The following is a 17962-nucleotide window of genomic DNA, read 5'->3' as shown; positions in this document are numbered from 1 at the left end:
ATTGTATATTGTATAGTATACAGAGTGAAACATCTAGTTATGCAGGTGTGAGGGGTGTGAGTTATGGGAGCAGCTTACTGAGATGCTGGATGATGTGATCTATGGTGGGTTTGAAGAGGGAGTTCATAGCGTCTGGACTCATCCTCAGCATCCCTTGAGACGACCATTTAACAAAATCCACACTGGAGAGGAGACGAGAGAAGATCGGTTACATGTAGTCGACTAAGTTCTGTTCATGTAAAATCATCTGCAACTAGAGCTGGGAGATACGAGTCAAACTAATAAGACAAGGTTATCAATATATATCACTTTAGCTCAGTGAAATATACTGTGCGTTTTAAATTGCATAGAAAAAAAACATTCACACTTGGTTTCACTTACAATCTGCTAAGAATCTTTTACATAATTTTGTTCAATGATATCAAAGTATTACTAAATATAGCTCAGCACTATCTGCAACACTACTAATGTCCAGACACATGATGTTTGTTAGAAATGGGATACAAATCCTGGATATGGGTCACATTTTTCAATACACATTCATTTGAGACATTGTGAAGAGTATTAGGGCCATGTTGAAGAAAACAAAGAAAAAAATATCGTAGGAAATAAGCAGGTAAGAAAACCAGTGTTAAACTCTTTCTGGATCCAAATCTTGTATCGACCTCATTGTGAAAATATGAAACCTCTTTGAATATCACATGAATTAACAAACAATGCACAGTCGACCTCTGCAATTTCCCTCAAGTCTATGAGGTGTATTCTTCAGAATAAACTCAGTTAAAAAGACACATGTACTAAAGTATAACTTAACAAGATCCTCCACATTCCTCATTTGAACGCAAACTTCAACGACACCTAATCTAAAATTATGACTCTCATAAACATTACAACTTTTTCTTGTAATATTATGACTTAATTCACAAAAGCTCAGTACTTTCTCAGTACTTTGTTAATAAACAAATATTCGTCAACTGGATTGTTTTAAAGGGATGATTAAACCAGGCTCCAAACAAACTACAAACTGCTGTGTTGATTCACTACACTGACCATAGTTTGGAACATTTTGTTGGAACATTTCCCTTTCAGCCATTGTCTCCAGGTTGAAACCCAGGAGCACAGAGCAGTGGCAGCCCAGGCTCTGTGTGGAGCTCTGTCATTGATTTCTTCTGAAGCTGTCTCCCTCAGTCCTGCCTGTGTCTGCTGCCGTCTGCCAAACCCTCGACTCCTGCAAGAATCCATAGCATCCGTCTGACTGGTTCCCATGAGTGTGATCAGTTGCGATGTGTACATGTGAGTGTGTGATGTGCACATACTGTGTGTGGGGATAGTGTTAATGTTGGCCACACCCAAGGCTTTCCAGCACATTGAGGCAGGCTGAGCACTTCCTGTCAGTCTTCAGAGGAGCCAGGAGGCCACTAAGGGCTCCAGTTTCAGCCGTAGAACTATTTTATGTCACACACTGGGATTATGAAACTCCAGACAAAACAGAGCCATCAAAGTAGAGTCTCCATAGTGATCCCAGAAGTCAGTTGTTGTCGAGTTCTAATGGCCAACAGTGAAAGGATATGTAACCATTCATATTTTCTCTGTTTACCACTGATTTCTGATGCTGTGTTTGGTATTTTTCATCCCTCAGTTCTGGACAGACTAACCAGCTCAACCAGTTTCAATGCTAAGCTAGGCTAACCAGACCCCAATACAACTTATCATTACACTATAAAATTATAATATAATAGTAATAATAATATTTTCCTAAAATACTAAACTATTACTGTGTCAACCCTTAACAACTGTACTCATAGTTATCAATTTTAAATAGCGGAAACCATTCGGGCTCTTTTCCAGTATTTATATTGTGCGTTTTCTTTTCTCTCCTGGTGTGTTATTCTTTTTTCACAGCTGAAAGTTGAAATAAAAGCGATGCAGCTGTTAAATATGATCTTCCTTCCAGTTCAGGGTTGGGCCTCTGGTTTTCTGGTTGCACTTACTTGCTCTTGCGCAGGGCATGTTCCACGCTGTGGCCCCTGAACTTCTTGTAGTAGTCGATGAAGGAGAAGGGCAGGTTGATATTGAGGGGGTTGGTACGTTCCGGGGCCGCCGCTCTCTTCCGAGACTCGAATGCAATCATCAGGTCCACCCAGGCGGCCGGCCTCTTGATCTTGAATTGGTCGATGAAATCCTGACCGAAGATCTTACACAGCAGCTTCTCAAACTCGTAGTCGATACCGATAGAGCCGTAGGGGCCACCTGGGAACAGAGGGGATCGTGACTGATCAGAACATTTTGTCAAGGTAAGACTACGTACAGAAAGCAGAGCCAAGCCACCTTGTGTTACACTGTGGGTCTTTTTACCTGAGGCCTTATAGAGCTCCTTCAGATGTCCCTCTGGAAGACGGATCTGATGAACAGTCAGGTCCACTGTTCCTCCACCACAGTCCACCACTACATAACGATCCCCTGCACAGAAAACACACAAGAAAACCGAATAAAGAGTTTGCATTAGCTCAGGCACCGGGCACCTGAAATGCAACTTATCTTGCAGCATCCTTCCTGACAGGAATCATTGCCCCTGACATGCACCCACTGCCTCGGATCTACATCTGCTGCTTTCAGATTCTCCAGGGAGGATCGACTTGACTCCTCAGCTTCACAAACGGAGAGAGGACTGCTGACAAACATTTCTGTGGCTGTAGTGTCAGCAAGCACACTCGAAGAAGTGATGATAGGAGATAAACTGGACAAGGTGAATAGTGGAACTTAAGGACATCAGACGATGTGCAAATTAGAAGATATTCAAGGTCACATTTAAAGCAACTACATGTAACAGAAAATATTAACTAGAGATTCTTCCTTTCTGGGCTAGTGAAATAAAGAAGGGCACAGGGCCTTTTGTTTGCAGAGCGGAAGCTTTCAGCTGGACTCAGTTTTCTCAACATGGACGCTCGTCAGCGAATCAGGTTCCAACAGGTTCAAACCAAGTCAATCATTCATTTTGTGTATTTGTATTTTGTACACTTGATTTTAAGGCAGTGAGGGACATTAATGTGACTTGAGTGTGTCCATTATTTCTGTCAGTTATAATAGCATTGGACTCATAGTTTCAAAGCTGAAATCTGAGAGATTAATGATAAAACAACAGTGAAGTCAGGCAATCAGACATGTTGTAGAATATCCAACCCTGTTTTTTACAAGTCAAACTGAAAGATCTCTTATCACACTGTGTGTGCACGACTTAAGTAAGAACGGTAGGAAACACGACATAAGTCTGAGTAGTGGGACGGACGTTTACAACAGATGTTCAGTTCATTGTACCAGGAAGTTTGTTCCTGACCTATATGATCCTCTGCCTGCTCCATTAGAGTCCAGTATCTAAAGCTTGTACCTAATATGACAGATTGGCAGCATAGCAAACAGCAGGAGCAGTTACCCTCTAAAAAAAAGCAAGGAAATCACACAAGATGAGTAAAAGAAGTTGAAGACTCTACCTTCTTCCAGCTCCGACCAAAGCTCCCCTATGACATTTTCCACCAAAAAGGTGCGGCTCTGCCGGTTGCGCCGAACATGCTCCTTGGCTGGTTGTTAACAGAGAAAGAATGTTCTGGTGAGTGTGATGAAGGCGTGAAGCTCTGCTGTGTGTGAGTGTGTGTGTGTGTGTGTGTGTGTGTGTGTGTGTGTGTGTGTGTGTGTGTGTGTGTGTGAGGCAGCAAGCAGCAGGCTGAGATGCACCTTTATCGTGTGAGCAAAAGCTGATTTCTATAGAATTAGGCATGGATCATTTAAGTTATTAATAAGTAGAGAGCACACACACACACACACACACGTGCGAACACAGACACACACAAATCATGTTGCTCACTGAGTGAACATGCAGTGAAAGGGAGCAAGACACTGGCAGGCACTGTCACATTAACAGGATTAACTCAAAATATGAATTTAGAAATAAATGCACACATGTGACTTTCTAAAGAAAACATGCCGAGGAGGCAGTATGACAAACACATGAAATAAAAGATGAATAAAAGTAACCATCTGCACTATAACTGAACCATAAGTCCAGATCAGCAAATCCAACATCGAGTCAGTAGTTATTTAGTTCTTCTTTACTTCCTCTAACAAGCACAGTCTACTACAGTGTGTTTAACCTGCAGGATAGTGAGGCCATGTGACCTGAGTTTGACTGGCTAATAGCAGGAAGACCTGGCTGAGGGGGATTTCCTCCTACACAGAGGAAACAATATGAAGAAGGAAGGACGGCTCACCAGCTAGCACACCAAGGGCATGAGAGAGGTCTGCACTTAACATTACATCATGCTCGCAACCAAACAACATCATCAAAATAGAGAACAATTTGCAGTCTCAGAAGAGATGATATACAACTATGTTCTGTTGAACGTATATATTTGAAAATATTTAAATTAGAAACTGAATGATTTCAGTAAAATTAAGTGTCAGCTAGGAAACGATTATTTAAGGAGACATTAAATGACACATATCTATCATTTGAGGTGAAACATATTGGGCAATGGATGTTTCAGTGGGAAACGTTCATTATGGGAAAGTCAAAAAGGAAAAGATGACCGTTCCTATTGTTCTTCACAATTCAGATAGACTAATAATATCCGGATACATTGCTAAACATGGAATTTGAGCTTGGTTCTAAAAAAGTCTGAGGTTTCGCTTTGGTAAGGCCCAGGAGCTACAGGGTTGCTTTACTAATATGGTCATTGATATACGCCATGTTAATTAATCTAGATTTGGGTTAAACTGTTGGCTTTCTTATGAATTATACCGACCAGTAAAATCATTCATTTATTGTCTTTACAGATAATAGAATAAACAAAAATCCCCCTTGTGAACCTGAATTGTTGATGATGATGATGAACAAAAACATTTACACAAATAAAGGTGGAAGAAGGATGGAGAGATGGGTATTTGCTGTTGCTGCTTGACATGCTGCTAAATAACAGCTGTCCCTCTGAGGTTTTACCTTTTCAAATATTGTATTTATATCTTTATACATATATGTGTTCTAAACGTTTGCATCAACATTTTTGAAAATGTTGATTAAGAGAATGGGAATAAAGACCAAATACTTATAACAATTGTGTTATGGTTAGAAATGTAATGATGTTATATATGTTATATATATAGATGTAATAATGTAACATGGTTATTAATGTTTTATTTAAGAAGAGGTAATAAGCTGGAACTGGTCAAAGTAATACTCCTGTGTTACCTATAGTTTAGATACTGCACTAACTCTCTCCTGTTGGTTTGTTGTATTATCAGGTTTCAAATTAGGTGACCTTTTGAAATTTGCAAAACAGTGTGTCCATTTTAACAGTAAGGCTTTGATAATGCTCCATGGTGGATGTGGAAAGCGGACACAATTTAATCAGGGATCTGAACACACATGCACATTACACACGTGCCTACTAACGGCCATAATGGTGACCTGACAAGAAGAAGAAGAAGAAGAAAAGCTATTTTGTTTGTTGTGTTTGGCTGAACAACATGAAAACAGTATGTGTGCAACTGCTTAATGAGAATACTGGATATTCAAGCATCAGAAGGAGCAGGTCCAGGTCAGTTGGTGCACCTGCAGGGTGGACACTGCACACTGTCCCACATTTTAGGCTGCATACGGAGTAAATTTTTCAAATCTCATTGCTGAGACATGCTATATCTGAATGCTTTTAAATTCCTCCTTAAAAAGCTTTCATCTCTATTTGTAAATTTATTTGATTCTGTGTTGGGGCGGCAGGTACTGCAGCTTCCTCCCACAGTCCAAAAACATGCAGATTAGGATTAGGTTAATTACAGACTCTAAATTGACCATAGGTGTAATTGTGAGGGTGAATGGTTTTTTGTTTCAATATGTTGGCCATGAGATGTGCTGCTGATCTCTACAGGGTGTGTAGTTGTATACATAATGGATGGATTGTTCTATTGTTGTTTGATTGGGGATTTTATCCTTTTGTGAAGCACCTTGTAATGTTGTTAAGAAAGGTGCTACACAAATAAAGGTTATCACTATTTAGGGTTAGGGTTAGTCACTGTATTAATCGGTGTATAGGCTGACAATGTAAAATACAAACTCCCATCAGCACTGAGCTGTGAGCCCTGCAGTAAAACCCCAGACGTGAATTATCGATTAATGATGTTTTGTCGTTGTATAGGAGTGAATCTCAGAAAAAGAAGCAAGAGCAACAGGAAATGTGATGATTGGATAGAAATAAAAATTCAACGTGCTTTTAAACCCTCATGCACTTTGTATTTGAGTGTACAAATCAAGCATGTTTACCATGATCTGAAGAAACTATGGAAGACATGACATTCATCAGGAGGCAATAAATACACACACATTAATAAAGATTATCAGTATGGTGGCATGCATGATTAGTAATCGACGAAGCATGGTGAGAATTGTTGTGTGGAAGCATCATCACTGTACCAAAAGAATCAGCACCACTTGAAGTCAGTGTTGATGGGACGTACCTTGGTTCGTTGCACTCGCTGCGTTGTCAGTGGGGCTGAAGCCGTTCTGGGTGGTGTGGGTGCCCAGGTCCACCATCTGGTGGAGGCGGAGCTTGCGGCAGTAGATTGATGCTGCCTCGGGTTCTAAGGAGATGATCAGCTGCTCTGGGTTTTCACGGCACACCAGACCAGACTAAACGAGGGCAGGAATCAGACAGGAAAACACACGGTTTAACTTTTAACATGAACCATTGTTCTTCTCACTTCTACACACACACACACACACACAAACAATGTAGACACGTGAGAATTCCAGGTACACTTACACATGAAACTATGTCTTTATACAACACACAATAATACTCTCTTCATGAATATCTGCAATTGAAAAGCTGTGACAGGAAGAAAACTAGTGGTTGTGGTTAAAGTTGGAGCCTATATAAATATATTTTATGTTTGTAAAAGTCAGTGACAGTGTCGGTTATACACTAAAGAAGTAAAAACCCTCTAACATCTGGATTTTGGCTTCAGTGTAAAGAGTGCAAACAGCACTCTGTTATGGTCAGATGACACTGCAATAGTCAGAAGTATTTATCTGCACCGGCTCTGGTCATCGATGATGGAAACAACAATTTTCCACCGCAAAACATAATCACTGTCCTCCATGACCGCTATTTTCTTGTTACACTAATCCTATTTTCTGGTATGTTCGTAGCACTGAACATAAAAACACCAGCAGAATAGAAGAAGGGCCACTGGGGATAGAAAAGGGCTCAGTCTCTTTTTCTTTATCAATGTTTAAAAACCTGTATACACACATTTGTTTTAGTGCAAAAGGCCTCTGGGAATTGAGCACTACTCATGAAGTTACTAACTTAAGTTCAAACAGTAAATGGCTGAATTATACAAAGATTGTTATGTGATTATGTTTATCACTACAGCCATGACATGTTCATATAAGGCTGCAGCAGGTAGCTGTTGATCATGTGTTGCAACCGGTTGCAACATAAGTCAAAACAGAAAATCAAACTTACTTTGATGGAACTATTGATGTCAACATTATATGCAGCTGTCAGAGAGTTTCATGTAAAGATATAAGTTAATCACAGTACAGTATAGGTGTAATGTGATGTGTATCTTCCTTGGTGATAGTAGTTGGAAAATGTCTGTGACAAACATGGAATCTAGATCCAAGCCTGAATGAATAATAAGGTTTGTTTCAGTACCACAGCTAACAGAAGTTATAAATGACACTCCGTCACTGTTACGTGTGGCCAGGAGGTGGGGCTCTGTGTGAGAATGTGTGTGTGTTTGTGCCTCTCTCCACCTTTCTCTCTCTCTCCACGCAGCCAGTCCTCAGGTGAGACTCATCACCTCGTCAGCTGGAGCTGACTTAAGGAGGCTGTGAATTTCTTTCTCTCTCTCTATTCTTCCATGCAGGTGAACGGGTGAGGAGACCGAGGCTCCGTTTTCCCCCATGCCAGAAGTCCTTTTGAGCTTTTGTTATGTTGGTAGTTGGTTCGGGGGTTCCCGGTAGTCCTGTTTTCGGATAACCTTTTTCTTTCATTTAGGTAGTGGGTTATTTAGGCAGGCTTAGTTCGGGGGTGAACACTGACTTCGACGGCCGATGGCTGGCTCAGTGTTCCCCTCTCTTTTGTTTGTTTTGGCCGGGAACCTCCAACCCTTTTGGTTTGTTGCCTTTCTAAATATTTGTTTGTTTCAACCAATAAACATTTGTTATTATTTAGTGGCAACAGTTGTTTCTGATTCGTTTATTTGATGTGTTCCGGGCCTCACGAGCCATTTCTTATAGGTCCGTAACAGTCACTATAAACAACAAATCCATGCAGTGATCATATTTTAGATGTGGTGTGTGTTCCAGATTTACTTCAGTCTCTATGGTTCCCTTTAAGGCATATTTCTCAGATAGCTTGCCTTGTTTTGCACCTGAATGAAGATCATGACCGAAGAAGCAGTGCTGCTTTTATAGTGAGTCAAAAGCAGCCAGTGAAGAAATAGTGCTGGGTGTGAGGGATGTATCAGAGAGACGTGGGTTGTGTCATGGCCTCTGGAGAACTACTCTATGACGTGAAGAAAAGAGGTGTGGCTACAGTGTACTGCCAATAGCTTGGTTCCTCAACAGCCAATCCAATGATCCACCCTTGATGCTGAGTCACTGCAGATGCCCAGCTCCTCCTTTTGCTCACTTTCTCTCCACCTCTGTGTTTTTATTACATCTTCTCCCTTTCAGCTCATCCCTCCAGCCCCACTGCAGATAAGAGCTAAAGCCCCCTCCCCCTCCTTCCTCCTGTAGCATGCACACCAGGGATGTGACCGGGGCAAAAACAATGACATCACTGGAGGAGCCAGCAGGGAGCCAGGAATCTGAATCTGTCCAGAGCCATTGTTCAAAAACTCAATGTATTCATTTGGCTTCAGATTTGAGACGGATTCAGATTTCTGAAAACAGCCCATTTCCTCTCTGTCCAACAGTCAAATGAGAGAACTGATGTTGAGTTCGTTCATGTCTTCCATCAATAATTCTACATGATGGATAATACAACAATGCAAACATGAAGAGCTAGTACATGTTTATCCCAGCAGTTGGTGGAGATTGAAACAACACTTTCAGTCTGAGTATTACTGGATCTCAATTCGACAGTTGACCACAATAAGCTGTATTACCAGACCTCCTGGAGAATTCAGTGGGACTTAATGACATCATATTTAACTGTTTTTATCCCACTTAAAGGACGACAATGACTACTCTGTGAGTAATGCACATCCGAGCACATCAACTTGTTTTTAGGACTCGTTAGGATTTCCTTTCCCCTTCCCCTTGTTTTCCTGCTGTTCTCTCCTTTCCTGGTGTATGTGGCTCTTCCTCAGTTTGCTTGTATCTCTGTGTTTTTTCTCTAAGAGCATGATTTCCTGTTTCCTGCTGATACACCTGTAAGCCTGAGCTACATTCTGCCATCAACACAACAAGGCTGCCTTTGTATTTGAGCACCATACGCTCATTAAAGGTCCGGTCGTCCTGTGTCAGAGCCTCTGTCAGAGTCTGCATCCTCCTCACTCCCTCTCTGACCTGCGCTCACTTTACACCATCAACCACAAGTTATTAGGACACATGCAGGACTGAAGTTAACGTTGTGATTGTTTGATTCGCTCTAGAGTTTATGAGACAAATGTTTAAACCTGCTACACATGCACGCCTACAGTCAGGAGATCAGGGTTAAAGTGACGGGAACGATCAGGAGTCATGATCTGACGTCATTGGACTAAATGGTGAACATGCCACGTGACTATCAGATGATAGAAATATAAGACAACAGAATTAAAGAAATCAAATCAAAATTAAAAAAATGCTGAGTATGTACATTATATACACTTTATTATTGTACTGTGCTTGTATGAAATAATATAAGTAAAGTTACGTGGCACAGGGTGATTGTAGGAGCAAGTAAAAATCGGTTTTGTTCATAAGAAAAACCTATGTACATAAGACGAACATTATACATTCACATAATGTCAAAAGAGATCATTGCTGGTTATTTGATTTATATCGAGATATATATCGATATCGACTGATATGAAAAAAATCGTGATACGATTATTTTTATCATATCGCCCAGCCCTATACGCAAGTATTTGGATTCTGCTTGTTTGGATGTTAATATTGATAACGTACAATACTCAATAACAAATTCACTTTTTTATAACTCTTCAGCCTGCACAACAGAAGTCTACACCTGTTAATACTGCTGAATTTATGTTAAAACACAAATGTATTGCTTTATGGGACCAAGTAGCGTTTCACCAGCACATCACCAGTATGGTGTCACATCTCTTCCCACCTTACTCTCCATCAGCAGATTATTGATGTAGAAAAAGATAATGAACAAGCACTGACAGACATGAATCAACAAAGATAACAAACACCAGCCAACAGCACATGTTTGTCTTTATGATTACTACCGAGTTTGAAAGGAGGGGAGTGTTGCTGTCTCTGTTAGCCTTGCATGGCAATACCAGAGATGAGAATTAGTTTGAGCTAATTGGCTTGGCTAAAATCAGCTGTAAGTAGCATCATCATCATCATCATCATCATCATCATCTGCCACCAGATGTGTCTCCAAAGAGAAACAGCTCCAGTCATCACATAAGGGAGGTTAGTGATACTGGTGTTCAATTGAGTATGGTCCTCAGAGGCTGTAATAAAAATGTTTAATGGCCCTTGATAGGAGAAGAGTTCTGCTCCTCTGTGTGAGTCTTGATTTACGCTAAATATATAAATAAAAGGTAACATACAATGTTACCTGTTGTGAGTGTTGTGGAATAAGTAACACATTGTTGAATGTGAAGCTTTCCTGTCAATAACCAAAGATATTTATCAGTGAACATTTGACAGACCACACATGTATACAGTGGTGTCAGTGAGGCCATGACACACTGTAAATGCCATGGGTTTTCTTTTGATTATATAGCTTATATAGATTATTATTAATGTCAGTTCTTGCGATGAATCTGCAAAAAGTCCTTAGTCATGTTAGAACTTCATCAGAGATAATTTCCTACATATCAGCAATTGTTATTATGAATCTTGCTGTTAAAAAAGACAAGCAAAGTACAGTAAAGGATGGTTGGATATTCTGGTTCATAATTTAGAAAAACGCAGTCGAGTTCACCAGTCTCCTCCCTAATAAAATTTACATCACTATCTCTCTCTCACATACACACACACAGCTGTCCTCTGTCTCTCCTCCGCAGGCCACTTCTCCACTGCAGGCAGCCACACCCAGTGACCACATGGTCCTTAGAGACTCATACGTACAAGATTAAAAATCTCTACTGGCAGGGACTCTCTTTGGACAAGACTGCAAAGATAAATGTAACACGACCCCCAAAGTCATTGTTACCAGAGGCTACAACGTGACTGCTATTGTTTTAACTTTGGAAGTCTGCGTGTGTAAGGGGTGTGTGTTTGTGTGTGTGTACCGGGAACAACCATAACTTTGGACATTTCAATGTTTACTATGAGACTATCCAGTAACTGTTTTCTGCAGTAATCTGTCTAATGAGGATGACCTCTGTCTCTGCAGTCAATGCAATTCTTCTTCATATGTTTAAATCCTGTACAGTCACTCATGCCATCAATGTGCTTGACAGGAAGCCAAATAAACACCACCATTGTTATTGCTTGAGAAAACATAATTAACTGAGCTGGGACATTATCATAAAATGTTCAGACGCTTGTCTTGTGTACAAGGTTCTTCACAGAGTGGCTCCTCCTACTCTTGGTGCTTTTATCTAGGTCAGTGGTAAGAGGGGATTGTAAAAAAACAATGAGGAGGACAAACTTTGGCTCGTCAGCTTTCTAAATTAGAGAAGCTCACACGTTAACAGTCTGCCAAAATCCCTCAGAGACTGTGGTACATCTCGTTCATTTAAAGTTCATTTATTATGATGAGTCTACGATGGAATAAATAACTTCAGTCAAAATATTTCCTTTAAATTCTTAACTTGTATACCATACACAGCACAGCTGTAAGCCAGGTGGTTTATTAAACATGAATGTGAACAGTTCAACATGAACAGTGACTAGACCCGATCAGACACCACGCCTCATAATCATGGTGGATTCATTTATCAGTTAACTTCTATCCCAAACACAGACATAAAAACCACATGAACCAAGTCAGAAAATCAACACAAGGCTACCAAAATAGCTGCATCCCATGAGCCTTTGAAACATCATGTCCAATCAGAGTGACCGGCTCATTAATAGCTACAGGATTTTATTTGTCCACTATTTCACATCTGCCCCGGGACTACAGTTGAAAATTTTCCAGGAAGGCTAAACTGCCCATTAACAGATTTTCTTCTTCAACTGAGCCATTCTGATTGCATGACGAGGAGCATCACTGCAACCCACAGGTGCAAACTGGATGTAGTGAATAATACATTTGACTGGAGCTACTCAGCCTACCTTATAGGCAGCTTCCCTCATGAACTGCTTCGCCGGCATTTTCCAAATGGCAGGAACTGTGATCACCCATCTCACGTCGTTGTTGTCAAAGTCACCACCTGTCTGGTCACTCAGCTCCTGTAGGATGAACATTCAAACACACTCCCTTTAATACACAACTCACTGGCATGGATATAGTGACACTGTATTTTATTGAAGTGTTTTTAGAGTCAGAATATATAATTACTAGGTCAGTGTGAAAGATTTTTCAGTGCCATCAATATTTGATGAGAAGTTCATGATGGTACAAAGTACAACCTGCTCTAGTCAGGTGACATCTTTTACAGAGCTATATTAAAACTGTCTAATTAGGTCAGGTCAAATAAGGCCAGATATTTTACAGTAGTTATAGAATATCAACCAAAAAATAAAACATATTTCATATGCAATACAGCAGAAAATGTAGTGCTGTGAGATGTTTGTTACCTTTAGTGCTTGCTCCTTAAAGAAGGCCAATGCATATGCAAAGATATCCAGGGCTTTCACCCGCTTCCCGTTGGCTGCATGGAGGTCTGTTTCAGTCGACAGATTCTGGTTGCAGAAATAAAACATATAAATTAGATTGGAATTTTTTTTAAATGCGACTATTTTCAGTGGTGGATTACTCCACATCTGGTGCTCAAGCAAGTCTAAATAAGCACGGCAGAGTGGTGTTTAATAATAATAAGATATATGATATATATTCAAAAAGGACAAATGTAAGAGTTAATTATAACTACTATTAAATGTTGATTATGGTTGGATGAAAACTGGAGACTCTGCTTGCTCTGAGATTTAATGACAAACCAGCTAAACTAACCAACAGGCTAACATGGTGTTCTCATAATGCTGTGATGATGAGTCTTATTGAACATAGCACACTGCTGATGGTAACGGCATCTTTCAGATCATGCTCAGCAGTGAATTGTGGGAAGTAAAGGACATTGGGTCGACAGCTAGTGGCAGAAATCCCTCCCAATGACAGGAAAAAGGAAAGAGTCAGCAACGTACTGAAGTATCATTTCAGACTGACAAAGCTGCAACACAATATTTCTCATCAGCTGAGGTGGGACGATCACTGAGTGCTGCGGAAGGAGTTTGTCTGCAATGCTACTTTGCATACATGCTAGAAGAATGAGCACCAGAACTGTGATGTGTTTATTCTCTGTGTTCGCAGTGTGTGATGTTGGTGTCCTTACAGCTGTGGTGTGGAGCTTCATTTTGAATTTTTCTAGGTAGAGCCATTGTTTTGACTCGCTGGGGTCAAGGTCATGGTAGAAGTCGCGAGCAGCATAGCCAAAACTGTGGAACTTCCTGTCTGGAGTCAGCAGGATTGTGGTTGGAGTCTTCTGATTGGACACACCAGGGTCTCCGCCTTCCCAACGTCTAAAAAAGGTATTCAAATAAAAGAGAACAGACAGAAGAGAGCTTTAGCTTGCAAGTTTTCTGGATCGCTAAAACCCGGACAGTATTTAAGTATAAAAGCTGGAAAAGCTACAACAATTTCATTTAATTCTCAATGATTTATCGGTTATAGATCCAGGTCTGGTTCATGACTGGGATCCCCATAATATTGGCCCTTGGCCTAAGAGAAAGCAAGTCAGTTATCAACACATGTAGAAGCCACGATTTCTGCTTTTGTAGTCATCATATCTAGACTTGTGGTAATGTTCATTAATTAAAGTTATTAATTTCCCATGTTAAGCACTATTTAAACATACTTTCATTAGTTGTATCTATTACAAGCTACTAGAGTGTACGAACAAATTTGCAAGATAGATACAATACAGAGATGAGGTTCTTATACGTCATTATATTCTGTGAGAAAATCCATCTGAAGTCGTCTTCTAGGTTAATTGTGCTCCCACAGTATTTCTGGACAAATGGAGGGCAGCTGTGTGTGTGTGTGTGTGTGTGTGTGTGTGTGTGTGTGTGTGTGTGTGTGTGTGTGTGTGTGTGTGTGTGTGTGTGTGTGTGTGTGTGTGTGTGTGTGTGTGTGTGTGTAAAGGTCTATGGAATTCACTAATGATCATTTTCCCCACCTACGAGTTTAGGAATGTTTTGCTGTTTAACTCTGTTTAAATGAATAAAGATGCAGTTTAAGTCCAAGGACAGAAATAATCTCATTGGTTGAGATTACTGATTGGACCTTAATGTTCAGAAATGAGGGAACATTTAAGTGCAGTACTTTGAGTGTTGATACTGGATTAAGACAAAATTGTAAACTGGTTTGGTCACATTGTCTGGACTAGTCTACTTGACATGGTGCTATTGTGTGAAATTTAATCAAACGGATGGACCTCTTTCTATGTTGGAGCTTTGGTGCTAGGATTATTTACAACACCTAAACTACTCCAAAAAGACCACAATGGTTGGATTATGTGAAGGATTCTGTTAACAACAAGAAGACTTGACACTCGATAGACAGTATATTTATAGCTGTATATTAAATTGCATAATGTGTGTTTTAAAACAAATAATTGTTACTTCTTTGAAGAAACTTTAGTTCCATACATGTGTTGTGCCATAAATATAATTTATATATAATGTATATTGTAAAATACTGCACATGTAGCTATAACCATGTGCACCAGGGGCAGTATTAAACCCTGGAGCTAACATTAACTGCATCAGGCTCAAGTCGGGTAAAAACAGAAAGCCTGTCGTGTTTAGGTCAGGCTTGATATGTGTTGGACAGATGGATGGACAGAAAACTGCAGCCTGAGCCGCACTCTGTTTGCGAAACTCCAGGTGCCATATTATCATCAATACATCCATCATGTCATCTTTGACACAAGGCCAATTAAACCCTGTACAGTTCTGGAAAATCAGAAACAGCAGTTGTCTAATTGGTTGGGCCATAAAGGTCAGTAAAGCTTGGGTCAAAGTTCACTTTCATGTTGTTTAAGGCATATCAAGTACATTTTCATCCAATGAAGAGACTTGAGAAAGAAAATTTTAAGGGTAAGTTAGTCTGCACCTTTCCACACAATTTACGTGTATAAATTGACATAACTGATGCCCTCTTGGTTGAAACATGAGGCTGCCTCCTCCACCTCATTTGTGGCCATGGTCAATTCAAATAAATGTTAACCGAGAGGCGGGAGTTGAGAAGAATTTTTTCCACTTGCCCAGATGTAGCTGAGACACACCAAATGATTAATATTTTGCTCAATCCTGATTGGTGCCTGAAAGTACGAGACATCAGATTTTTCCTTCAGCAACTTACCTTCAAACCAGCACCAAACTGTTTATTTAGGTTAGTTAATAATAAATCTATTGCCTTTTTCATTTAAGCATGTTTCTGTTATATTTGATTTTTTATGGTATTTTTTTAAAGATTAACATTATTTCCTGGAAATGTTTACTCTGCATATGTGAGCAGCATAACACTGAGTTGACTTTGAGCATCTGCATTGCAGTGCAGCCTTACCTCATGGTGTGAATGCACTCTGGCTCCTTGGTGAAGGCGTAGGCATAACCGCTGGAGGTGGTGCCAAAGTCAATGGCAACCACCACCACAAAGGAGAGCTGGGTCTGCACCTGGTCTGTGTCGTTCTGCTGTACAGAGACAATGTGACAGGGTTAGTGGTGAGACTCGCAACACCACACACTCACACAGACACACAGACACACACACACACACACCAATTCACAATCACAGCAGCAACAAAAGTGAGCACAGAAGAACAACAATTCAGAGTAAGAAGAAACACAAGCAAGTTCAGTTGCACGTGCACATGTAAAACTGAAATTTGAAAACACCATGACCTGAGTGACTGAGAATCCTCACCGTCATACAGCTAAACACAGAAATAAAACTACACAGCAGCATAGAAATAAGATGGACGCCTGATTCCTGCATGCCTAGAACATGGTAATGAAGAGAATATAATTATCCCATCAAATTAATATTTGTAGAACTCGTATTCACAAATCACAATTTGCCTCATAGAGATTAACAAAGTGTGACATCCTCTGTCTTTAACACTCAACCTCACCTACAGTGAGGAAAAAAACACTTTTATCAGGGAAAAATCATAGAAACATCCGGGAGAGTTAAATGGGAGTGATACCTTGAACAGAGGTATAATACCTGTTGTATGTAGCACATCAACAAAATAACAATTATCTACAATTATTCCCTATAGGCAGCAGGATGGATAATCATGTTCCAAATGATTTCATAAAATAGTGGGGGAGGAAACACAGGTATAAAATATATGAGACTGTCTTATCAGCATTTGTTGCCCCAATGACATACTCTGGTCCTCATGCTGACCCTCCTATTACTTTTACATAAGATACATGAGTGAGGAAGAGACAATAAACAGCACAAAAAGTGAATAGCAAACAGACCTTACACAGTTTGTTCACACTAATATGGTATATGATATATTCATATTATATATGAGGTTGTGTGTTATTTAAAAAAATATGCAGACAAAAACTATTCCGTCTCTCATATGCATGTGTTTTATTATTATCCTGTTATTGACCAAGTAGCGAGACAGCCAGGCCAGGTGAAGAAACTAGTGAAACAGTTGAGCATGAAGATTCCCATTCTAACAGGGCAACAAATATCAGCAGAGAACACATATACTGCACTTTATATAGACAAAGACAGCACAACAGATACAGAAAACTATGAGTGTGTGTATACGAGAGAGCTGAGTCACCTGAGTGTGTGTAGGAGACAGTGGAGTGATTCCAGGGTCGCCCATGCTCTTTGCTGGAGAAGGATTAGCCATGGTATCTGTAGAGAAAGACACAAATATCCATGTCTCAGTTAAACACTGCACTTTTTTTTGTTAAGCTTCATTAAGGGGGCTCAAATTAGGCTCAGGAAGGTTTTTGAGCTTGAAAGGCAATGCTCACAGATTGTAGATATGATTGTAGATATAAATCACTTGTAAGTCAGTAAAACAGTTCTGCAGAAGAAATTCAAGCAGGTACCCGCAGAAAAGAGTTGTCTATGAAAAAATGAGACAGTCTGTGTCTCAAATCAGGAGCTGCATCCTTCAGAGGCTGCATTTGAAGACCAATTGCATCACAGTGGCCGACAAGACTGTCCCCTCTGATCCTTCAAATGAAGCCAGCAAATTTGTCCTTTCTTCCCCAAGAAATAAAGGCTCCATCGAGTGGATCCTTCGCAGCCTGTAGCTGGTGGTCTGGACTTTACCCAGTTTGCTTTTCACACATGCACAAGGCAGCTGGAGGTTCTGTGCACAGACGCATCCACAACAGCAGCAAATCCTCTACATTATTCAGGTGAGTGGTTGTACAGCTGGTTGCAGCAGACAGAGGCAGAAAGTGACGCATTAACTCAGCATCACAGGATTTTTTTTTGACAAAACACACCGGTGTTGTTTGTTTTCTTTTTTTCATTTTTGCCTCTGATGCGCGTTAACAACCCCCCCTCCACACGCTTGCGGGATCCGGGATCTTTATATTCAGGGGGCAGGCGGAGAAAGT

General features: G+C 40.3%; 1 protein-coding gene across 5 annotated transcripts in view; it reads right to left on the bottom strand.

The window, feature by feature from the left end:
* hspa12a (heat shock protein 12A) overlaps positions 1-17962 on the bottom strand; it is a 38468-nt gene that overhangs the window by 5103 nt on the left and 15403 nt on the right. The window contains exons 2-11 of one of the 5 annotated variants that reach the window (XM_061087145.1): positions 17167-17243; positions 15921-16048; positions 13687-13873; positions 12935-13039; positions 12470-12586; positions 6502-6673; positions 3489-3575; positions 2356-2460; positions 1992-2250; positions 79-182 (exon numbers count right to left, since the gene is read on the bottom strand). In XM_061087145.1, the coding sequence (XP_060943128.1) occupies positions 79-182; positions 1992-2250; positions 2356-2460; positions 3489-3575; positions 6502-6673; positions 12470-12586; positions 12935-13039; positions 13687-13873; positions 15921-16048; positions 17167-17243 (1341 nt within the window). Of the gene's footprint in view, positions 1-78; positions 183-1991; positions 2461-3488; positions 3576-6501; positions 6674-12469; positions 12587-12934; positions 13040-13686; positions 13874-15920; positions 16049-17166; positions 17244-17962 lie in introns of all 5 variants that reach the window. The other 4 variants (XM_061087146.1, XM_061087142.1, XM_061087147.1 and 1 more) reach the window with 4 other exon arrangements.

This window comes from Limanda limanda, chromosome 15 (genome assembly GCF_963576545.1).
Source record: "Limanda limanda chromosome 15, fLimLim1.1, whole genome shotgun sequence".
Lineage (NCBI taxonomy): Eukaryota > Metazoa > Chordata > Actinopteri > Pleuronectiformes > Pleuronectidae > Limanda > Limanda limanda.
This window is presented reverse-complemented; position numbering and strand designations above follow the sequence as displayed.